Here is an 18,851-nt window from a genome sequence, read left to right as displayed (position 1 = left end):
TTCACGATCTGTCCTTCCAGTGAGCACTCAGGGCTGATTTCCTTCAGAATGGAGAGGTTTGATCTTCTTGCAGTCCATGGGACTCTCACGAGTCTCCTCCAGCACCATAATTCAAAAGCATCAATTCTTTGGCGATCAGCCTTCTTTATGGTCCAGCTCTCACTTCCATACATCACTACTGGGAAAACCATGGCTTTAACTATACGGACCTTTGTTGGCAAGGTGATGTCTCTACTTCTCAAGATGCTGTCTAGGCCTGTCATTGCCCTTCTCCCAAGAAGCAGGCGTCTTTTAATTTCGTGGCTGCTGTCACCATCTGCAGTGATCATGGAGCCCAAGAAAGTAAATTGTCTCACTGCCTCCATTTCTTCCCCTTCTATTTGCCAGGAGGTGATGGGACCAGTGGCCATGATCTTCGTTTTTTTGATGTTGAGCTTCAGACCATATTTTGCGCTCTCCTCTTTCACCCTCAATAAAAGGTTCTTTAATTCCTCCTCACTTTCTGCCATCAAGGTTGTGTCATCTGCATATCTGAGGTTGTTGATATTTCTTCTGGCAATCTTTATTCCGTCTTGGGATTCATCCAGCCCAGCCTTTCGCATGATGAATTCTGCATATAAGTTAAATAAGCAGGGAGACAAAATGCAGCCTTGTCGTACTCCTTTCCCAATTTTGAACCAATCAGTTGTTCCATATCCAGTTCTAACTGTAGCTTCTTGTCCCACACAGAGATTTCCCAGGAGACAGATGAGGGGATCTGGCACTCCCATCTCTTTAAGAACTTGCCATAGTTTTTAATGAAATGGGAGTGCCTGATCTCCTCATCTGGGGAAACCTGGAGACCAACCAAGTTTGTTCTGGGTATAAGTTTTTGTGTGCATGCACACTTCTTCAGGTACCAGAATTTTTTAAAAAAATTATTTATTTCAACTATGTCAGACCAAGAGAGCCACCTACCTGAACCTGTATGAACCCGTCATTGAGACCCCCACAAAATTCCTCGGCCCTTTCTCTCGATCCTCTCCTGCCTTTTCCGTCCCAGAGGGCTCAGCGGAGCCCCGATCCCGCCTCGGCTCCGGCGCCGGGTTTTCGAGGGGCTTCACCGGCGAGTCGTATGCAAATGCGGCCCCGCCCTGCGCCTGGCCTCCGCCGGTGGCGCGCATGCGCGGCCCCGCCTCCCCTCGGCCGCCGCGAGCGCGCTTTGCGTCGGGCGTCCAATGCGCGCGCCTTCAAGGCGACGCGGGAGGCGGCGCTGCGCCTGCGAGCCGAGCCGGAGGAAGAGGCCGCGGCGGCGGCAGCGGCGAGCCAGCGCGGAGGGTGAGCGGAGGGGGCCGGGCGGAGGAGGGGCGCCGGGGCAGAGGGCGGGGGCGGGGGGCGTCCGGGAGTCGCAGGAGGTTGGCCTCGGTCCGCTTGTCGCTGTGCCCAAAGCTGGAAGGGGGACATCGAGGCAAGCGAGCGCAGCCCTGCTTGGAAGGTGCCCGAGTTCAGGTCCCAAGGCGGGGGACGGATCTGCTCGGCTTTCTCGCAGTCCGATGAGGCTCGGCTGAGCAAGAAGGCTTTTCGCAGGCAGCTGATCAATCTCAAGTGGCAGGGAGTTCCAAAGTGCAGTTGCTGCCGCACCAAAAGTTGGAAGGGACCCCGGGGGTCATCCAGCCCCACCCCCTGCGAGGCAGGAATAGGCAGCCTGGCATAAAAATGCAGGAAATGGGTGTTCTGGGGCTCCTGCAGAGGTGCCAGTTCCGCTGGACAAACAGGTCACTTGGAGGGGGCATGTGGGTCAGGCAGGCTCTCAGGTAAACTGATCCCAAGCTGCTCAGGGCTTTCTTTGCTAAGAGTAACATCTTGAACTCTGCCCAGCAGCACGTTGGTGAGCAGGGCAAACCCTGAGCCCAAGTGTGCTGCCCTGGCCAGGCCACCCTCCTGTCAGCAATCGTGCTGCAGCATCCTCCACTAACGGCAAGGGAAGCCCCAGGGAGAGCGCCTTGCGGTAATCCAGCCCTGGTCCAGGAATGGTCGCCACCGCCACCAAACCGCTTGCAGTTGCGCAGAGGCCCATCTGGTCACAGGGACAGGGCTGGATCCAGAGGCACCCAAGCTGTGAAGCTGCTCCCTCAGCCCAGCCAGGGAGCTCCTTGCCCACAGGATCCAGTCCTTGCCAGGATTCAAGCTCAGCTCGTTTTCCTCATCCATTTCGCCACTACGTCCAAGCAGTGGCCTCTCCCCGCTCAGAAGCTATGGAGAAACAGAGCTGAGGGTCATCAGCGTACAGGCGGACCTCCTGAAACGTCTAGGCTGCATCAGCAGAAGTCCAGTGTCGAGATCAAGGGAAGTCCGAGTCCCTCTCTCTTCTGCCTTGGTCAGAGCCCACCTGGAATCCTGGGTCTGATTCTGGGCACCACAGTTTAAGAAGGATGGGGAGAAGCTGGAGCGTGAGCAAAGGAGGGCGACCAAGGCTCTGGAGACCAAGCCTTAGGAGGAACGCTTGAAGGAGCTGGGAATGTTTAGCCTGGAGAAGAGGAGACAGAGAGATACGATCTCAAGGGCTGACTCACGGAAGATGGAGCTCCTTTGTTTTCTCCTGCTCTGGAGGGTAGGACTCGAACCCGTGGCTTCAAGTTACGAGAAAGAAGATTGTGACTGAACACAGCGGAAAACCTTTCAGACAGTAAGAGCTGTTTGGCAGGGGAACAGACCCCCCCCCCCCCCAGAGATGGTGGGCTCCCCTTCCTTGGAGGTTTTTAAACAGAGGTTCAATGTCCATCTGTCATGGATGCTTTAGTTGTGATTCCTGCATTGCAGGGGGTGGACTAGATGACCCCTGGGGTCCCTTCGATGATGATGATGATGATGATGGTAATAATAATAATAATAATAATAATAATAATTTTATTTAAATCCCACCCTCCCCAGCTGAAGCTGGGCTCATAGCAGCTAACAACAATAAAAGTAATACAGTTTACCTAAAATCACAATCAATTAGTTAAAATTCATTCTAAAATCAATTCAAAATCAAATTCATGGCAACTATTGGGCTAGAGTTCTGTGAGGATTACCGAAGGAGAGAGGGGGTCAGGCTGTGGCCAAAGGCCAGGTGGAGCAGCTCCGTCTTGCAGCCCTGAGGAAAGAGGTCAAGTCCCGCAGGGCCCTGGTTCCACCGGATCGGGGCCTGCTGCCAGCGGCTTCATGTAGATGTTAAATAGACTGGAGATGATCTAGTTCCCAGAGCGCAGCCGCCGTGCTGCTCTCTGGATCAGTGCATGACAGAGCCGTCCCCCCAGTTGCCCAGAGGAGACCATGGCCAGTGGTATCGGATGCCAGCGCCCATGACAAGGGGTGCCTTGCCCTCCCCTCATCTTCATCCGTCCCTTGTGGCATTTGGGGCAAATATCCCATCCAGTGAGTGCCTTTCCTGGTGTGTTGGACCACCTGAGAGAGACCCATGAAGCCTCGAGGTGCTCTCCGCTTGGTTACTGAAGTCACCCAGGATTATCGTTCTGGGGTCCCCCAACAATCCCTCAGGTTCTGCCTCGGCCAGCCAGATCAGGGGTGCTGCCAGGGGGGCGGTGGAGCAGCAGACACCCCCCCCGTCTCTGGTCAGCATCAGGCCAGGCCCTCCAAGCCCATCGCAAGGTCAAGAGGCTCGCTGGTCAAGGAGGGGGTGGGCAACACCCTCATTTCAGCCCCCTGGCGCCAGAAACACAGGTGGGCACAGCTGGGTAAGGCCAGGCCCACGCAGGTGACTCCCCCAAGCCAGAGCAGCCTGCTCACCCACAATCGGATCGTGAATGAACAAGGTTTCATTGTGGACTGATCTGGCATTCAGGACTCAGCAGATCTGCTACCGGTCATTTCTGGTGGGTGAGAGGCCTGGGACAAGGAACGGAGACCAAACCCAAAGGCTTTTGCCCCCAAAGGTGGTCAGCCCCCTCCCTCTCCTGCCCTCCAACACTGAGATTTGGGCGGCATCTCGACTGCCCCCCTCCTGCCCCCCCAGAAGCATCGGCACAGCACCCCCTCGAAGCCTGTCATCCTCTGATTCTCTGTTCGCAACGCCCCATCTCCGCAGAACCGTTTTCATTCCATTTCCTTTTTAATTTGTACGCTGCCGTTCCATATTCTTCTGTACAAGGCGGTTTGCCAGTGGCAGAAACGGCAAAACATACAGCAAAGGTCGCAAGCCTTGGATCCAGTGCAAAAAAAGGTCCTCTCAAAACATAACTTTACCTATAGCAAATAAACTAAGAATCAGTAACCCATTAGAATGTAATAATGCACAATAAAATTATCACCAAAATATAATCAATAAAAAGAACAGCAAGTCACAATTCATCATATACCGCAGTACACAGAAAACTCTGTAAAAGGATCAAAACACTGACCTGACCCCACTGGGAGTGGGTTGGCAGTCGTGTTACCCGGGACTCAGACCCCTTTTTTAGTTAATTAATGAAATGTACATCCCAATTGCTTGTTTAAAAAGCAGCAGCAGCAGCACCCCGTTATAAGCGGCTTAGAAAAATCTAGAACTGTATTGTAAGGTTGGAAGAGACCCCAAGGGGTCGTGTGGTCCAGCGCCCTGCAATGCAGGAATCGCAGCTGAAGCATCTGTGCCCCTGACATATAAAACTAGATACTGGAATTGCTGGGTTAAAGACAGGTATTTGAAATGGACAGCAGCTAAGAAGAAATGAAAGTTGTGTGGATGGGTGAAATATACTCGGAGTCGAGAGTGGACTTCATGCTCTTTATTCAGCTCATAGTGGTGAGAAGGAATGGAAGTTCCCCCAGAATGTCTGCCTTATATACATTATTTACACACACAATGGGCCCCACGGATTGGCTTTCCGGGATTCTCCTGTAGGCCAATCAGGTCGCAGATTCACTTCCCCCTGGAGCTAGATTGGGTGGCTCCTGTGGACCAATCATACTGCTGCATTGTTCTAGGACCAATCAGACTGCTGCATTTTGGATCCTATTCAACTCAGTATATAACACCGGGCTTGCTTAAATAACTGTTTTCTAAGGAGGCCAAGGAAAGACCCCAGCAATGTCAATAGGCAGGAAGTTCCACAGGCCTGTCACGGATATTTTGAGAAGCGGGTTCAAAGTTCCCACCCCCTTTGGTGGTTTTATCTGAATAGAATAGATGTAGCGGCTGGGGAAAACGAAGAGCTCCGGGTGGCCTCAGAGCCGAGAGTGTCTCTCTTGCCAGCGAAATGAATCACCGGCTCTCGTGCCAAGAGTCTGAGCAGCCTCCTGCCGGCCCAGGGAGTTATAAAAGTCAAGCAGCTCTGGTTCCGCTGCACTTACATAAAATAATGTTATATCACAATTGCACGTGCAAGTGGAAACAAGCGCCATGGACCGGGGGAGGGGCTTACTTCTGAGTAAATGTGCTCCATTCATGCCAGGCTCTTTCTGTGGGGCTTCCCTCACACCGGATCCGGAAGCTGCATTTGGGGAGGATGCTGCAGTGCAATTGCTGACGGGAGTGAGGCCTACCTAGGACGTCTTTGCTCCTCGGAGATCTGTGCAGTTTGGGACCAGTTTACCTACGAGATCCTGATTTGCAGGGGGTTGGAATGGATGATGCTTGGGGGTCCCTTCCAACGCTACGATTCTGTGATCGCCTCACCCCACAGAATACTCAATCTTTTAGAGTGGCATCAACTACCTTTTGGAACTCCCTGCCGGTTGAAATCAGTCTCACAGGAAAATATTTCAGATCCTTTTCTAGGTAACATTTGGCTTTCCTCGTATTTATTTTACCTACTTAATTCATAGAGCTGCCCCATAGCAGAAGAGTTTTAGGAAAGCAGGGGGGGGGGTGCTGAGAGTGTCGGACTCAGGAGATCAGGGTTCGGATCCCCACTCAGACTCCCCGGAGGACCTTGGAGTCGGTTGCAGCCTCTTTGCCTGCCGCACAGGGTCGTTGTAGGGATTAACTGGATAATATGCTGTCATAAATGCAACGAAATAAGCTCTTCTGCTGGCTGCTTCAGAAAGCTGGGGGGCCAGCCAGAGGGAGAAGTCCCTTGCTAACGTGGCACCCAGAGATCTGGAACCCATGCCAGTCGCAAGACATAGCTGGCAAATTTCTAACACTGCCACCAACTGTGGAGGCGGAGAAGAGCCGTCCTGGCTAGCAGCCATTCACAGCCCTCTCCTTTTCCATTAATTTGTATCCCCCCAACCTGCTTTTGAGGCCTTAAACATTAGGGGGCTCTCTTGGTTCCTCCTCTGAGCCATCAGTTGAGCTGCCTTCCTTTTCGGAGCCTTCTAACCCAAGTTCCCTTCCCGTCTCCTTTTTTCCGCTCCCCAGCGCCATGGAGGCCTCTTCCGGCCTCCCCGTGGTCCATGTGGACTTCCCCGAGGTCACCAGTGCCCTGCTGGAGAACCTCAACCAGCAGCGGGTGGAGGGCAAGCTGTGCGACATCGCCATCCACGTCCAGGGCCGCGTCTTCCGGGCCCACCGGGCCGTGCTGGCTGCCTCCTCGCCCTACTTCCACGACCAGGTGCTCCTGAAGAACATGACGTCCATCGTGCTGCCCAGCGTCATGGACCCCGTGGCCTTCGAGACGGTGCTGGGCTCAGCCTACACGGGCAAGCTGAGCATGGCCTCGGACGAGATCGTCAACTACCTGACGGTGGGCAGCGTCCTGCAGATGTGGCACATCGTGGACAAGTGCACTGAGCTGCTGAAGGAGCGCCGGGGGGCCTTCCTGGGGCCTTCCTCCTCCTCCTCGTCCTCCTCCTTCCGCGCTCACTCCAGCCGCACCAGCGACAACCAGTCGCCCAGCAGCAGCAACTACTTCAGCCCCCGCGACTCGGGCGAGGGCCCCGAACACGGCAAGTTCCACCCGCTGCGGGGGGCGCTGGCGGGAGAGCGCGACGACCACGACGAGGAGGTCATCTTCCAGGCCGAAAAGGGGCCCCCGCGCGGCCCGGACCCCTTCGCTGGCGGCAGCAAGTTCGTCCTGGAGACGGACGACGACGTCAGCGACAGCAGCGAGGGCCGGCGCCCGGCCTACGTGCGGCCCAGCATCATGCCCCAGAAGCAGTGGGTCTTCGTCAAGAAGGAGCGCTCCCAGGAGGACCTGGTGCTGACCTGCGAGGAGGACGAGGACCCCGTGGAGGTGGCCGGGCCGGCGCCCGAGGCGGCGCTCAGCATCAGCGACGTCCGCACCCTGACGGAGCCCGGCGGGGGCGGCTCGGGGGGCAAGCTGGAGGAGCAGGTGAACTTCTGTGAGTCCTCGGAGGACTTCCCCTCGGCCTACGAGGGCCTGGAGGAGGCCGCCCCCTTTGCGCCACGCGGTGCCCTCCTGCCCATGGACATGCAGGGCAACCAGATCGTGGTCTTCCCGCCGCAGGCCCCGGTGGAGCACGGGGCAGTGCAGCTGGCGGCCGGCTCGGGCGACGGCAACAAGATCTTCATGTGCCACTGTGGCAAGGCCTTCTCGCACAAGAGCATGCGCGACCGGCACGTCAACATGCACCTCAACCTGCGCCCCTTTGACTGCCCCGTCTGCAACAAGAAGTTCAAGATGAAGCACCACCTGACCGAGCACATGAAGACCCACACGGGCCTCAAGCCCTACGAGTGCGACGTCTGCGCCAAGAAGTTCATGTGGCGAGACAGCTTCATGCGCCACAAGGGCCACTGCGAGAGGAGGCACCGCCTCGGAGGGGGGGCCAGCGGCCCCGCGGGGGGCGGCCCGGCAGCCGCCAAGAAGGAGACGGCGTCGCCCTCCCGGATGGGGGCCGAGGCCGAGTGGAGCAACGGGAGGTCCCCCCGCAGCGAACTGGGCTTTGCGGGGAGCAGTAAGATGTGAGGGGGGGCAGGGGGCAGCCCAAGCCGGCCTGCGCTGGGGACCCCCACCCAGACAAGCTTGGGCACAAGTCCCCCTCCTCAGACTGAGTTTTAGGGGCTGGGCAGGACAGCACCACTGGACTGACCCCCCACCTCGTCCGGAGCAGGTTCTCTGCAGCCGCCGTCTCCCCCAGGAAGGTTCAGGACCCCCTGCTGCTCCTTGTAAACAGCCCCCCCCTTCTCCATTGTCAGTCGATGTTTCCCATGTCCCCTTGTAAGGAGGGAACCATAGAGTGGTAGTGTTGGAAGGGACCCCGTGTGGGGCTGAACACTAAATACCCCCCTCACCTTCCATGTCTCAGTTGGGGGGGTCATGTAGCAGTCAGCACCTTTCCTCTCCCCACCCCCTTGTGTCTCTCCTGTGGGTCTCAAGAGCAGGGGGTGTCCGTGGCTCAGGAGAGCAGGTGCTTTGGGGGAGGGGGCTCACGTCCCCAGCTGAGCAAGGACACCCCCCCCCCCACCGCCAGAAACCAAGCAGAGGAGCAGCCAGCGGTCAGGAAAGGAGGCAACTCTGAGCTGAGCGCCACCAACCAACATGTCTTTGTGTGTGTGTGTGTCTGTGAAATTCAAATTGTCCCCCCAGGGAAAGGGGGAAGACCAGGACCTTTGTCATAATTGCGGGGTGGGGGAGGCCTCTTTCTGCCCCCCTCTAGGGAGAACGTGGGGTGCAGAACACTTTCCCCTGCATTGCCCTTCCCAGAGTTAATGCTGTTTATCTGCCCCCCCCCCAGTTCCGCATCTTGTTCTCTCTCTGCCTCCATTCACCTTTGAGATTTTTGTAACTTAACTTCGTTTGAGTCTCTCTCTTTTTTTTTAAGAAAAAACAAAGAAACTGAACCTTCTCTATAAATATTTATTGATCTCTTTTGTGGCCCCGACCACGGTTTGTATATTTCTACACCAACTTCCCAGCCCCCCAAAACCTACTGCCATTTGGGAACCTCCACCAAGAGGCTGGTGTTCAGAGAACCCTAGAATTGTACAGCTGGAAGAGGGACCCCCAAAGGTCCTCTAGCCCAACCCGCTGTTCACTTGGTAGAGGTAGAGATTCTTAATCTCAGGGTTGTGGGTTGGAGCCAAACGTTTGGCAAACGATTCCTGCATCACAACAGGTTGGACTAGACGACCCCCGTAGAGCCCCCCCCCCCCCCCAATTCTTCCATTCTATGTAGGCAGGACTCTCAGCTAAAGAATAACACAACTGCATAGAGATTCTTGACTTGTTTTGCTTATTTATTAAATTTGTATACCACCCTTCATCCGTACCTCTCAGGGCGGTTCAGAGCATAAAGATACAAGATGAAAACACAAAACACATAATAAAAACAAGAATGAAACAAAACAATAGCTGCCCCTCCAACAAAGACATTGGGCAGGATATAAACTGTTAATCATTCAGAGGCCTGGTTGAAGAGGAATAGGGGCACAAGGAAGGCGCCAGGCGGACCTCCCTGGGGGGAGCATCTCAGAAGTGGGGGGGGGGCTGTTGCAGAGAGGGCCCTGCTCTCCAGTTGCCGCCCTCTGGACCTCTCATGGACGAGAGAGAGGATGGTCACAGCCTCCAGGCCACTTCATATGGGGGTTGGTATGCCGTATGTCTGGAATTTCCTGGACGGAGCTGGGATTCGATCATTGGGAAACGTGTCTGGGTGGAAATGGCTTAAATGTCCAGGAAAAACCAGATTTATGGCAACCCACATCAATTTGGGTGGATTTCCTTAAAAAGAGCTCCAAAACTTCATTTTGGAAGGGGGGAGATTCTGCAAAAAAAAAGAGTGAGATCAACTCCTTTGGCAAAAATAGCTCCACAACTGTGTCCAGATTTTGAAATTATATTGGGGGAGGCAGTCCCTGAGGTGTTGCAGTCCTGAGGCCTTTAAGGCTTTCGAATTTTGAATTGGGCCCGGAAACTAATGGGCGGCCAATGCAGTTGGACCAGAATCAGTGTCAGATGCAACCTGCCCAATTCTGCGCCGGCTGAAGTTTCCGAACTGTCTCCAGAAGCAGCCCCATATGTAACACATTGCAGTAATCCAACCTAGAGGAGATCACCAGAGCACAGACATCCGAATTTAGGTGATCCTGGATAGGGGCTCCGCTGGGCCAAAGCATCCCAACCTCTGCCAACCCAGCGCAGGCCAGGCCCCAGCATGTTGCTGTTTTTCCAGCTTACAAAACTCTCCCGTTACACAAGGCTGCATTCCTGGGATTGCGCCAGGGGATCCTGGGGGGGGGGGGAGGAGGAGGGGAGTTTCATAACCGGGGCGGGACCACAAAATGCCTTAAATTCAGGGTGGATGTGATGGGAGCAGCTTCAACAGGAGAGAGAGGAGCCTGCCTGAATCTTTGTCGCCTGGAAACCCCACAGATCGAGGGAAGGTGGGTCGGGGTTCAGGGGGACAGGGAAGGCCGGGCGGGGGGTGCTCTGCTTAGGGAGGAAGGGGTTCTGGGTCTGCGCCTCTGTCGCTGGGTCTCCTAACCCATTGGGGGGTCTCTCCCTCTCTAGCCCCCATCCCAGCAATGCTGCACACCAAAGCTGCCCCTCTGCTGCTGCCGCTGCTCCTCCTGGTGGGGTTTGGCGCCTGTGAAGAGAGGTAAGCTAGATGGGGGGGGATTGGCGTATTGCCCCCCAGAATCCTTGAAAGGGACTCCCCTGGATCATCTAGTCCAGCCCCCTGCAAGGCAGCTAACCCGCTTCATGAGACCAGCTTTCTAAAGCATGCATAGGCAAACTAAGGCCCCGGGGGCCGGATCCGGCCCAATCGCCTTCTCAATCCAGCCCGGGAATTGGCTTGTTTTGACATGAGTAGAAGGTCCTTTTATTTAAAATGCATCTCTGGGTTATTTGTGGGGCATAGGAATGCCTTCATTTTTTCCCTTCTAAATATAGTCCGGCCCCCGACAAGGTGTGAGGGACAGTGGACCGGTCCCCTGCTGAAAAAGTTTGCTGACCCCTGACCTCAAGAGTCATTTGCCCCGCCAGGGGGCGCTGTCATCCACTTGGGGACCTGGATTCCAGTCCCGACTCCTCGGGTCAGAGAATGGCAGAGTTGGGAGGGGGTCCCAGGGGTCATCTAGCCCACCCCCGTTCAGGGCAGGGATCTCAGCTCCAGCATCCCCGGCAGATGGCCATCCAGCCATGTCTGGTCACCCCCCATTCACCCCCCCCCCCTTTTCCAGGGAAGTGTCTCCCTGCAAGAAGGGCCGCGAGTGCTTCTCCTACACGCTCGTCTGCAACGGCTCCGGCTACGAGGTGAGCGCCCCCCCCGCCCCCACCCCCTTGCTCAGTCGGGGGGAGGGACCCCCGGCTGCATCTTGACCCCCATCTCCCCCTGCCCCCTTGCCAGGCTCGGCTCTACCCGCCCTCCGTCTGGGTGGGCACCCGCGTCAGCGACGGCTCGCCTTACCTCCCGGCCCTGATCCACGGCTTCTGGCGGCTCTTCCGCTACATCCAAGGGAAGAACGCGGCGGGTAAGGGAGCCTCGGGGCGTGTGCAGAAGGCCGGGCTGCGGGACTGCCTGGTGGGCTCCCAGATAGACTGCCACGGAGACGGGAGGCTCCATTAGGCAAAAACCGGGGAAGACTTGGGGCGCCTGGAAGTTAAACCTCTTCCCTGCGCCGGAGGCTGAGCTCTGTCAATGGGGCTTGGGGGTCGCGGAGGAGCCAAAGGGATGGCCGCGGGGGGGGGGTTACCTTGGCTCTCCCCCTCCCCCAATATAGGGCCTCCATCCATCCGGGCTCCTGGATCCCAAGGAGAGGCTGGGATGGACAAGAGGCGAAGAAATGGCTCCTTCAAGACACCTCCCCCCCCCCCCAAATCCAGCTCATAAAGCAGGAGCCGTTGGAGTGGGGGGGATGGGGGGCTTCCGAGCCAGGAGAGCCCCCCTCCCCGGCTGCTTGCCCCCCCAGGCCAAGTAGACTTCCCTGCTTTTGCAGCCTCTTTCCCCCGATGACAGATGAGGGAGTGTCCCGTGCAATGAATGAAACGCCTGCGCAATTGGGGGGGGGGGTTCAAGTGGGCAGATGTGGAAGCCCCCCCCCCCAAAGCAGCACAGGCAGGAAAGGGGACGCCGCCTCCCGCCCTGGTGGGGGACCCGGGATTGTGGTGGAGGGAGGGGGCGCGTGCTTGTTCAGGGCAACCCCTCCCTCTGTGACTCTCCCCCCTTTCCCCCTCCAAAAAGGGGCCCACATCCCCATGACCGGCCCGGTGCTGACCCGAGTCCGGGACGACCCGGAGAGCCGCGAGTTCGAGATCTACTTCATGCTGCCGGAGGCCTTTCGGGGGGACCCGCCCGCCCCCACCGAGGAGACGGTAAGAGGGGGGCCCAGGGGTCGCCCCGCCCCCCCCCCGCCGTGGCGGCTGCTCTCCAGACTGAGCTGCGCTTTTCCTCCTCCCTCCTCGGCGCCAGGTCTTCATTGAGCGCTTCCCGGAGCTGCGCGTCTTTGCGCGCGTCTTCGGCGGCTGGATTACGGACACCAACCGCTTGGCGCAGCTGCGCTACCTGGACGGGCAGCTGAGCGCCCGCGGGCACCTCCTGCAGGCCGGCCAGCACTACACCGCTGGCTACAACAGGTGAGAAGGGAGGGGCTGCGGGGGCTGACCTGCGGAACTCGCAGCCTCAAGATAGCGGGGAGAGAGGGGTCTCAGTCCAGCATCAGGTCCAATAACAACAACAACAACAACAACAACAACAATAATAATGTTATTATTTATACCCCGCCCATCTGGCTGAGCTTCCCCAGCCACTCTGGGCGGCTCCCAATCAGTGTTAAAAACCGTACAGCATTACATATTAAAAACTTCCCTCAACAGGGCTGCCTTCAGGTGTCTTTTAAAGATAAGATACTTGCCTATTTGCTTGACATCTGCTGGGAGGGCGTTCCACAGGGCGGGCGCCACTACCAAGAAGGCCCACTGCCTCTAACCTCACTTCTCACAGGGAGGGAACCGCCAGAAGGCCCTCGGCGCTGGACCTCAGCGTCCGGGCTGAACGATGGGGGTGGAGATGATCCTTCAGGTCTACTGGTCCGAGGCTGTTTAGGGCTTTAAAGGTCAGCACCAACACTTTGAATTGTGCTCCGAAACGTACTGGGAGCCAATATAGGTCTTTCAAGATCGGTGTTATGTGGTCCTGGCAGCCGCTCCCAGTCACCAGTCTGGCAGCCGCATTCTGGATTAATCGCAGTTTCCGGGTCACCTTCAAAGGCAGCCCCACGTAGAGTGCATTGCAGTAGTCCAAGCGGGAGATAACCAGAGCATGCACCACTCTGGAGAGACAGTCTGCGGGCAGGTAGGGTCTCATCCTGCGTACCAGGTGGAGCTGCCCTGGACACAGAATGGACCTGCGCCTCCATGGACAGCTGTGAGTCCAGAATGACTCCCAGGCTGCGCACCTGGTCCTTCAGGGGCAAAGTTACCCCATTCAGGACCAGGGAGTCCCCCACACCTGCCCGCCCCCTGTCCCCCCAAAATAGTACTTCCGTCTTCTCAGGATTCAACCTCAATCTGTTAGCCGCCATCCAACCTCCAACCGCCTCCAGGCACTCACACAGGACCTTCACCACAGGGGGGCTGCCTAGTGGTTAGAGCGGTCTCCCAGGAGACCAGGGTTCAAACCCTCCGGGGGCCATTGGGCTCGGTGGGTGGTACTGCTGACACCCAGCACTGCCTCCCTGACAGGGTCCTTGTGAGGTGGACTCAATGACTTCCTACTGGGATGAGGGGGGGCTGGGTCTCCTTGTTGCACGAGGGAAGGGGTCCGGACCCCCGTCTTCCTGGAGCTCACCTACCCCTCTTTCTGCCTCCCTCCCCCACAGCCCCATGGAGATTTTCAACAGGCGCAACGAAGTCTGGCGAGTGGCGGAGGGAGAGCTCAGCTGCAGCCCCGTGCTCCAGGAATAATTATTTGCGACCCCCATCGAGCAGAGCCCGAGGTATCTCTTCATGCTCCACATGAACTGGCTGCCACCCCCCCGTCCCGACCGTTGAGGAGACGTTCACTCCCCCCCCCCCCAAGATGCTGGCGGAGGCTGAGAGAGGGGGGGTCCTTCTGCACCTCTCTGCGAAAATAAGACATATCACGCAGGAATCACCCGTGAAGGAAATAAATTGCATTAGCAAAGGAAACTTGGCAGAGGTTTTTGTTCATGCGAACCAGTGAGGATGAGCTGAAAGAGTTTCCCCTTGGAAAGATCCCTTTGTAGAGTGGGGTGGGACCCCCAAGTCTGACCCCCTGCGGCAGGGCAGGAAGCTCCCCTCTTGCCAACGTTGACCTGAGCCGGGATCTCGCAGGTCGGATGGGCCGGCTCTGTCCCGATCCCAACGCTGCCCTGCCCTGCCCTTGCTTTCCATTTTGGATGTTGGAAACATACAGGTGAAACTCGAAAAATTAGAATATCGTGGAAAAGTTCCTTGATTTCCGTAATCCAACTTGAAAGGTGAAACTAATATATGAGATTGACTCGTGACATGCAGAGCGAGATATGTCAAGCCTTGGTTTGTTATCATTGCAATGACCATGGCGTACAGCTGATGAAAACCCCCAATTAACAATCTCAGAATATTCTAATTTTCTGAGATATTCTATTCAAGGAAATCAGCAAAACAAGGATTGCAAATCAAGCAAGATTGGACCTCTGAGAAGTAGAAGCAGATCTCGCTTTGCATGTCATGACTCAATCTCATATACTAGTTTCACCTTTAAAGTTGAATTACTGAAATAAATGAACTTTTCCACGATATTCTAATTTTTTGAGTTTCACCTATATATCCTTGGAACAGTTCAATCTGCAGTGGACAGTCCTGTGCATTTATCAATTCATTTCGGAGATCCTGGGATTATGGGTTCTGTTCTGCAGAGCGGGACCTGGGAAGCGAGAGAGAGAAGCTCGGGGGGACATGGGGCCAGTCAGTCCCTGTCTCTCAGTCTAAAATGCCTCAAAAGATGGATTGTTAACAGTGATAGAAGTGGCATCTGAAAAATATACCGCAGTGGTTTACAGCAAAAGAAAAACCAACATAGTAACACCACAAAAAGTTGAAAACTATCTCAAGGGGAGAAGACATCCCTTGTGGGGGTGTCTTCTGAATGGGCTGCCAGGAGAAGGCGCCTGAGTCTGATTCTCCAGTGGCAGAAGGTTCCCCAGGACACTCCAGGCTCAACGTGGCTCAAAGGCTGAGGAGAACTTCCTGGAGCAACTTTTGGGGAAAGGGGAATACATATAACTGGGATGCCATTAAATAACGATAAGAGGGTTGGGGGGGAAGGGTCTCCAGCTGGCCTGCCCCTTATTTTGAATTGGGGGGTGAGGGGCTAAGAAAAGCCCTCCCTGAAAACCAAGGGAAAAAGCAGATGCTGAGCAGGTGGAAGTGCTGATTTCTTCGTATTTGATAGGTATTTATTTTCAAAATTGTGGTTTTAAAGTGGGGAGGGGGTTGGAGGTGGCGCTGAGCTTGGCTTGTCCCTGTTACAGACGCAGCTGCTTCAAAGCCATAGGGACCCCTGCCATCCTTTCCCTGCGTTTCCTGGCAGAAAACCAGTTTTTACTGGGCTCCCAGAACCACATGGAGGCAGGAGACCCATTTCCCACCCCAGAGCCGGGCTGGACCAATCAGAAGCCTCTGCATTGGGCAGCTGGCCAATCCCCTTTCAGATTCCCCTGGGCTCCTCCTCTCCTTCGCCCGGTTTCCTGAGGGAGTTTCCCGCCTGAGTTTCCCTCATGGCTGCTCCCCCTCCCAGCTTCTCCTTCATCCTTCCTCTTCCTCTCCCCCCATTATTTGGGGGTGCTGGATAACCTCCACCCCCCCCCCCATGGCCAGGCAGGCCCAGGAGGAGCGCATGGAGGCGGCAGGGCCAGGAGATGGCATTTCCCGCCCTTTTCTGAAAAAGGCGGGAACGCCATTTTGTTTTTTTCCAGAGGCCCCAGCTGCTCCGAGAGATACCATGGCTCCCCTGTGGGCCTCGGGGGTCCCACGCTCTCGGGGTCTCTCCTCCCGGCAAAGGGGGCCAGGAGGGAAAGCCCCTCTCTGTCTCGGAGGCCCAAGGAGAAGAAGAAGAATAGTAATAAGGGCTTTATTCCCTCTGAGGTGGAGGGTTCCTTCAGAGGAGTTTGACCCCCGGAGCAGCTTCCTTGGTCACCCCAAGAGTCAGCGCTAGGAGAAGGGCTCCACCTGCAGGAACAGGGGAAAGGCCAGGCTGGAGACTCCCCTGCTGGCCCCTCGGGGTCCCAGGAGCCCTTTCTGGACGGCCCTCACTTGCCCCCCAAACGGGCTCAGACGTCTGTTCCTCCCCCTCAGGCAGCAGTTGAACAGAAGAACTACTCTCACTCCGGATCCCTGTGGGCCTCTGGGGAACTGGCCGAACTGGGCTCCTCCCAGTCCAGCGCAGACAAGAAAGAGAGGAAGCCCTCAGAAGAGGAAGAAGACTTTGGATTTGATATCATCATCATTTTTTATTTGTATGCCACCTTTCCACAGTTAAAAAAAACAATGCTCAAGGCAGCTCACAGCATAACAAGATTTACATACAGTGGTACCTCGGGTTACATACGCTTCAGGTTACAGACTCCGCTAACACAGAAATAGTGCTTCAGGTTAAGAACTTTGCTTCAGAATGAGAACAGAAATTGTGCTCCGGCGGCGCGGCGGCAGCAGGAGGCCCCATTAGCTAAAGTGGTGCTTCAGGTTAAGAACAGTTTCAGGTTAAGTACAGACCTCCAGAACAAATTAACCTGAGGTACCACTGTAATTACAAAAGTTATAAACAATAAAGAAACCACATAAAAACATACACAACCAAATGGGAAACAATTTCCACATAAATCAAAATCTAAAACTAAGAATACAGCATTAATATCACAGTTTAAAATGACATAGGTAAAAAATAACAGCAACTTAAACAAACAAACAAACAAACCAGAGCCCTCTGACCAGCGGCAGCATCTGGCCATCAGGCCCCGTCCCAGGCCAGGGGGTGAGTGGCAGGACTGGGGCCCCCAGGCCCAGAGCAGGGGAGTCCTCCCGCTTTACAACAACAACAACAACAACAACAACAACAACAACAACAACAATTTATTTATACCCCGCCCATCTGGCTGGGTTTCCCCAGCCACTCTGGGCAGCTTCCAACAGAACACCAAAATACAATAACCTATGAAACATTAAAAGCTTCCCTAAACAGGGCTGCCTCACTACCTTGAGGGGTCTCAAAGCGGCTCACATTCTCCTTTCCCTTCCTCCCCCACAACAAACACTCTGTGAGGTGAGTGGGGCTGAGAGACTTCAGAGAAGTGTGATTGGCCCAAGGTCACCCAGCAGCTGCATGTGGAGGGGCGGAGACGCGAACCCGGTTCCCCAGATTATGAGTCCACCCCTCTTAACCACTACACCACATTGGCTCTCCAGTGGAAGCCATTGCGGAGAAGAACCAGACTTGGCTGTTCTCTGCTGAGGGTCTCCTGCCTTTCTTCCAAGGCTTCCAGGGGGTGCCACGCCCAGAGGAAGACACCCCCCCCGAAGGGCCCTGGGGAGCAAGCAGAGCCTGCCTCACTTTCCTTCCCCAAGGCCTTGGAGGAACCTTGGGGTGCAGAAGGAGGAACCCCAAATGGAGCTCCAAATGGGGAAAGGAACATTAAATGGCGCTTTCCAGATGAGTCTTGGAATCGCCCCTCAGGTTCCAGGGACTGATCCGCCCTGACTTCCTCCTCGGAAGTCCCTTCCGAAGGAGAAGGGGTCCCAGGTCTCCATGGGGGGGAAGCGTCTCTGAGTTCTGCGTTCGAGGCCAAGGCTTTCGCCTTTCTGGCTCCGGCCACCTTCTCTGTGGTGTTTATGGGAGCTGTAGGGATGGGATTCCCACGTTTAATAAGGATCCCTTGAAAAAGATGGGCTCTGCTTCGGAATATCCCTCCCCCCATATTTGTACACTCAACTTCACGGTAAGAAAATTTTATGTTTTAAAATTTGTTTCTGATTCATTTTTTGAAAGTTTTAAAGAGTTGTTTCTATCAATAATTATAGTGTTTCAGTCTCAGTATAAATCACTTTCAGATTTATTTATTTTTAAAATCCAGTCATGTATATATAGGAGAAATTTTTAAAAAGGTTCCTAGACTGGAGGTTACCCACAAGAAAAGGATGAAGTCTCTAAGTGGAAAGAAATACAAATGGGCCTGCAAAGAACCACATCCCAAAACGTGTTGCCACAGAAACTAGGGAGCTAGAGATGCTTTCCTGGCAGTGAGACAAAATGTCATGGCTAAAGTCTTGAGGGCAGAAACTGGAAAATACTATGTCTGCAAAGTGTCCTGAAGTTTTTTTCAGTAAGACAGCAGAAAAACCTGCAGTAGAAAGTTCTTTATTTGCCAATGAACTTTGCCTCTGCGTGATTTATTGGGAACCAGATGCATCCACTCCAAAGAAGCTTCTGCAGCGCCTTGGCATTGAAGACCCAGAAAAAGAGACGGAGGGGAATGTGTGGGTCACAAGGTGGGAGTTGTTGGAAAGGAGTCGCTGGGAGAGGCAGAAGGTTGTGTTGAGCAGGCGAGGGAAGAGCAGGAGGAGAGAGAAAGAGCCCCATGGAATAGTTTTGTGAGCAGCACTGAGTGAATTCCGGATCCATGGTTTCTGGGTCAGGAGACCCGTGGTTTGCAGGCCAGTTGCCTGTGGTTTTAGTTGTAGGCAGGGATTGCCTTTAGATTTCTCTGGTCCGATCCGTCGGAGTTTGCCCAGAAAGGACTGCGAGGGGCACCTGAGTGTTAGACTGAATACTGTTAAGAAATTCTTTTTCTCTCCCCCCCCGCCTTTGTCCCTCTCTTGTATCTGTTTGTCTATCTCCTTGTATAGCTTGTTATTGAGCAACCCACCCCCCACCCCGGTATAAAAGGGAAATGGGAGCTCAACCCTGCAAGCACCATAGCTGCACTCCTCCTGGCAACAAGCCTTCCATGAAGCCTCTTTGCCCTAGAGAAGACTCTGATAGAATCA

The 18,851-nt window shown here is 55.1% G+C and overlaps 2 protein-coding genes and 1 long non-coding RNA gene across 6 annotated transcripts; 2 read left to right on the top strand and 1 right to left on the bottom strand.

Moving 5' to 3' along the window:
- Positions 1 to 1,179: 1,179 nt before the first annotated feature.
- On the top strand, positions 1,180 to 8,735 carry ZBTB22 (zinc finger and BTB domain containing 22). Of its 4 annotated transcripts, none has more exons than XM_083724572.1 (3): positions 1,195 to 1,317; positions 1,861 to 2,665; positions 6,323 to 8,735. In XM_083724572.1, exon 3 carries the CDS (start codon positions 6,327 to 6,329, stop codon positions 7,830 to 7,832), a length of 1,506 nt encoding a protein of 501 aa, XP_083580698.1. In that variant the 5' UTR covers positions 1,195 to 1,317; positions 1,861 to 2,665; positions 6,323 to 6,326; the 3' UTR covers positions 7,833 to 8,735. The 4 variants fall into 4 exon arrangements, with proteins under 4 accessions (XP_083580699.1, XP_083580698.1, XP_083580697.1 ...); XM_083724571.1 differs by having other exon boundaries at positions 1,217 to 1,317; positions 1,858 to 2,665; XM_083724573.1 differs by lacking the exon at positions 1,861 to 2,665 and having other exon boundaries at positions 1,180 to 1,317.
- A 1,378-nt stretch (positions 8,736 to 10,113) lies between these two features.
- Positions 10,114 to 13,997, top strand: LOC310838002 (heme-binding protein 2-like). Its single transcript, XM_083725323.1, has 7 exons — positions 10,114 to 10,249; positions 10,377 to 10,464; positions 11,051 to 11,123; positions 11,218 to 11,341; positions 12,052 to 12,182; positions 12,280 to 12,443; positions 13,688 to 13,997. Exons 2-7 carry the CDS (start codon positions 10,391 to 10,393, stop codon positions 13,770 to 13,772), a joined length of 651 nt encoding a protein of 216 aa, XP_083581449.1. The 5' UTR covers positions 10,114 to 10,249; positions 10,377 to 10,390; the 3' UTR covers positions 13,773 to 13,997.
- Positions 13,998 to 15,926: 1,929 nt separating this feature from the next.
- Positions 15,927 to 18,839, bottom strand: LOC310838302. The gene is made up of 2 exons (XR_014560907.1): positions 16,923 to 18,839; positions 15,927 to 16,892 (listed from the first exon to the last, which is right to left on the bottom strand). It is a non-coding gene; the product is annotated as an uncharacterized lncRNA (long non-coding RNA).
- Positions 18,840 to 18,851: the final 12 nt, after the last annotated feature.

Source organism: Podarcis gaigeae (assembly GCF_964106915.1).
Source record: "Podarcis gaigeae genome assembly, chromosome: 2".
Classification (NCBI taxonomy): Eukaryota; Metazoa; Chordata; class Lepidosauria; order Squamata; family Lacertidae; genus Podarcis; species Podarcis gaigeae.
Note: the sequence above shows the minus strand (reverse complement) of the source record. Positions and strands in the feature narration are given on the sequence as shown.

Excerpts from the sequence above, each read along its gene's own strand:
- ZBTB22 (XM_083724573.1), top strand. The coding sequence starts at position 6,327 with ATGGAGGCCTCTTCCGGCCTCCCCGTGGTCCATGTGGACTTCCCCGAG.
- LOC310838002 (XM_083725323.1), top strand. The coding sequence starts at position 10,391 with ATGCTGCACACCAAAGCTGCCCCTCTGCTGCTGCCGCTGCTCCTCCTG. Across the intron at positions 10,465-11,050 it reads TTTGGCGCCTGTGAAGAGAG|GGAAGTGTCTCCCTGCAAGA; the intron begins GTAAGCTAGATG and ends CCCCTTTTCCAG. Across the intron at positions 12,444-13,687 it reads TACACCGCTGGCTACAACAG|CCCCATGGAGATTTTCAACA; the intron begins GTGAGAAGGGAG and ends CCTCCCCCACAG.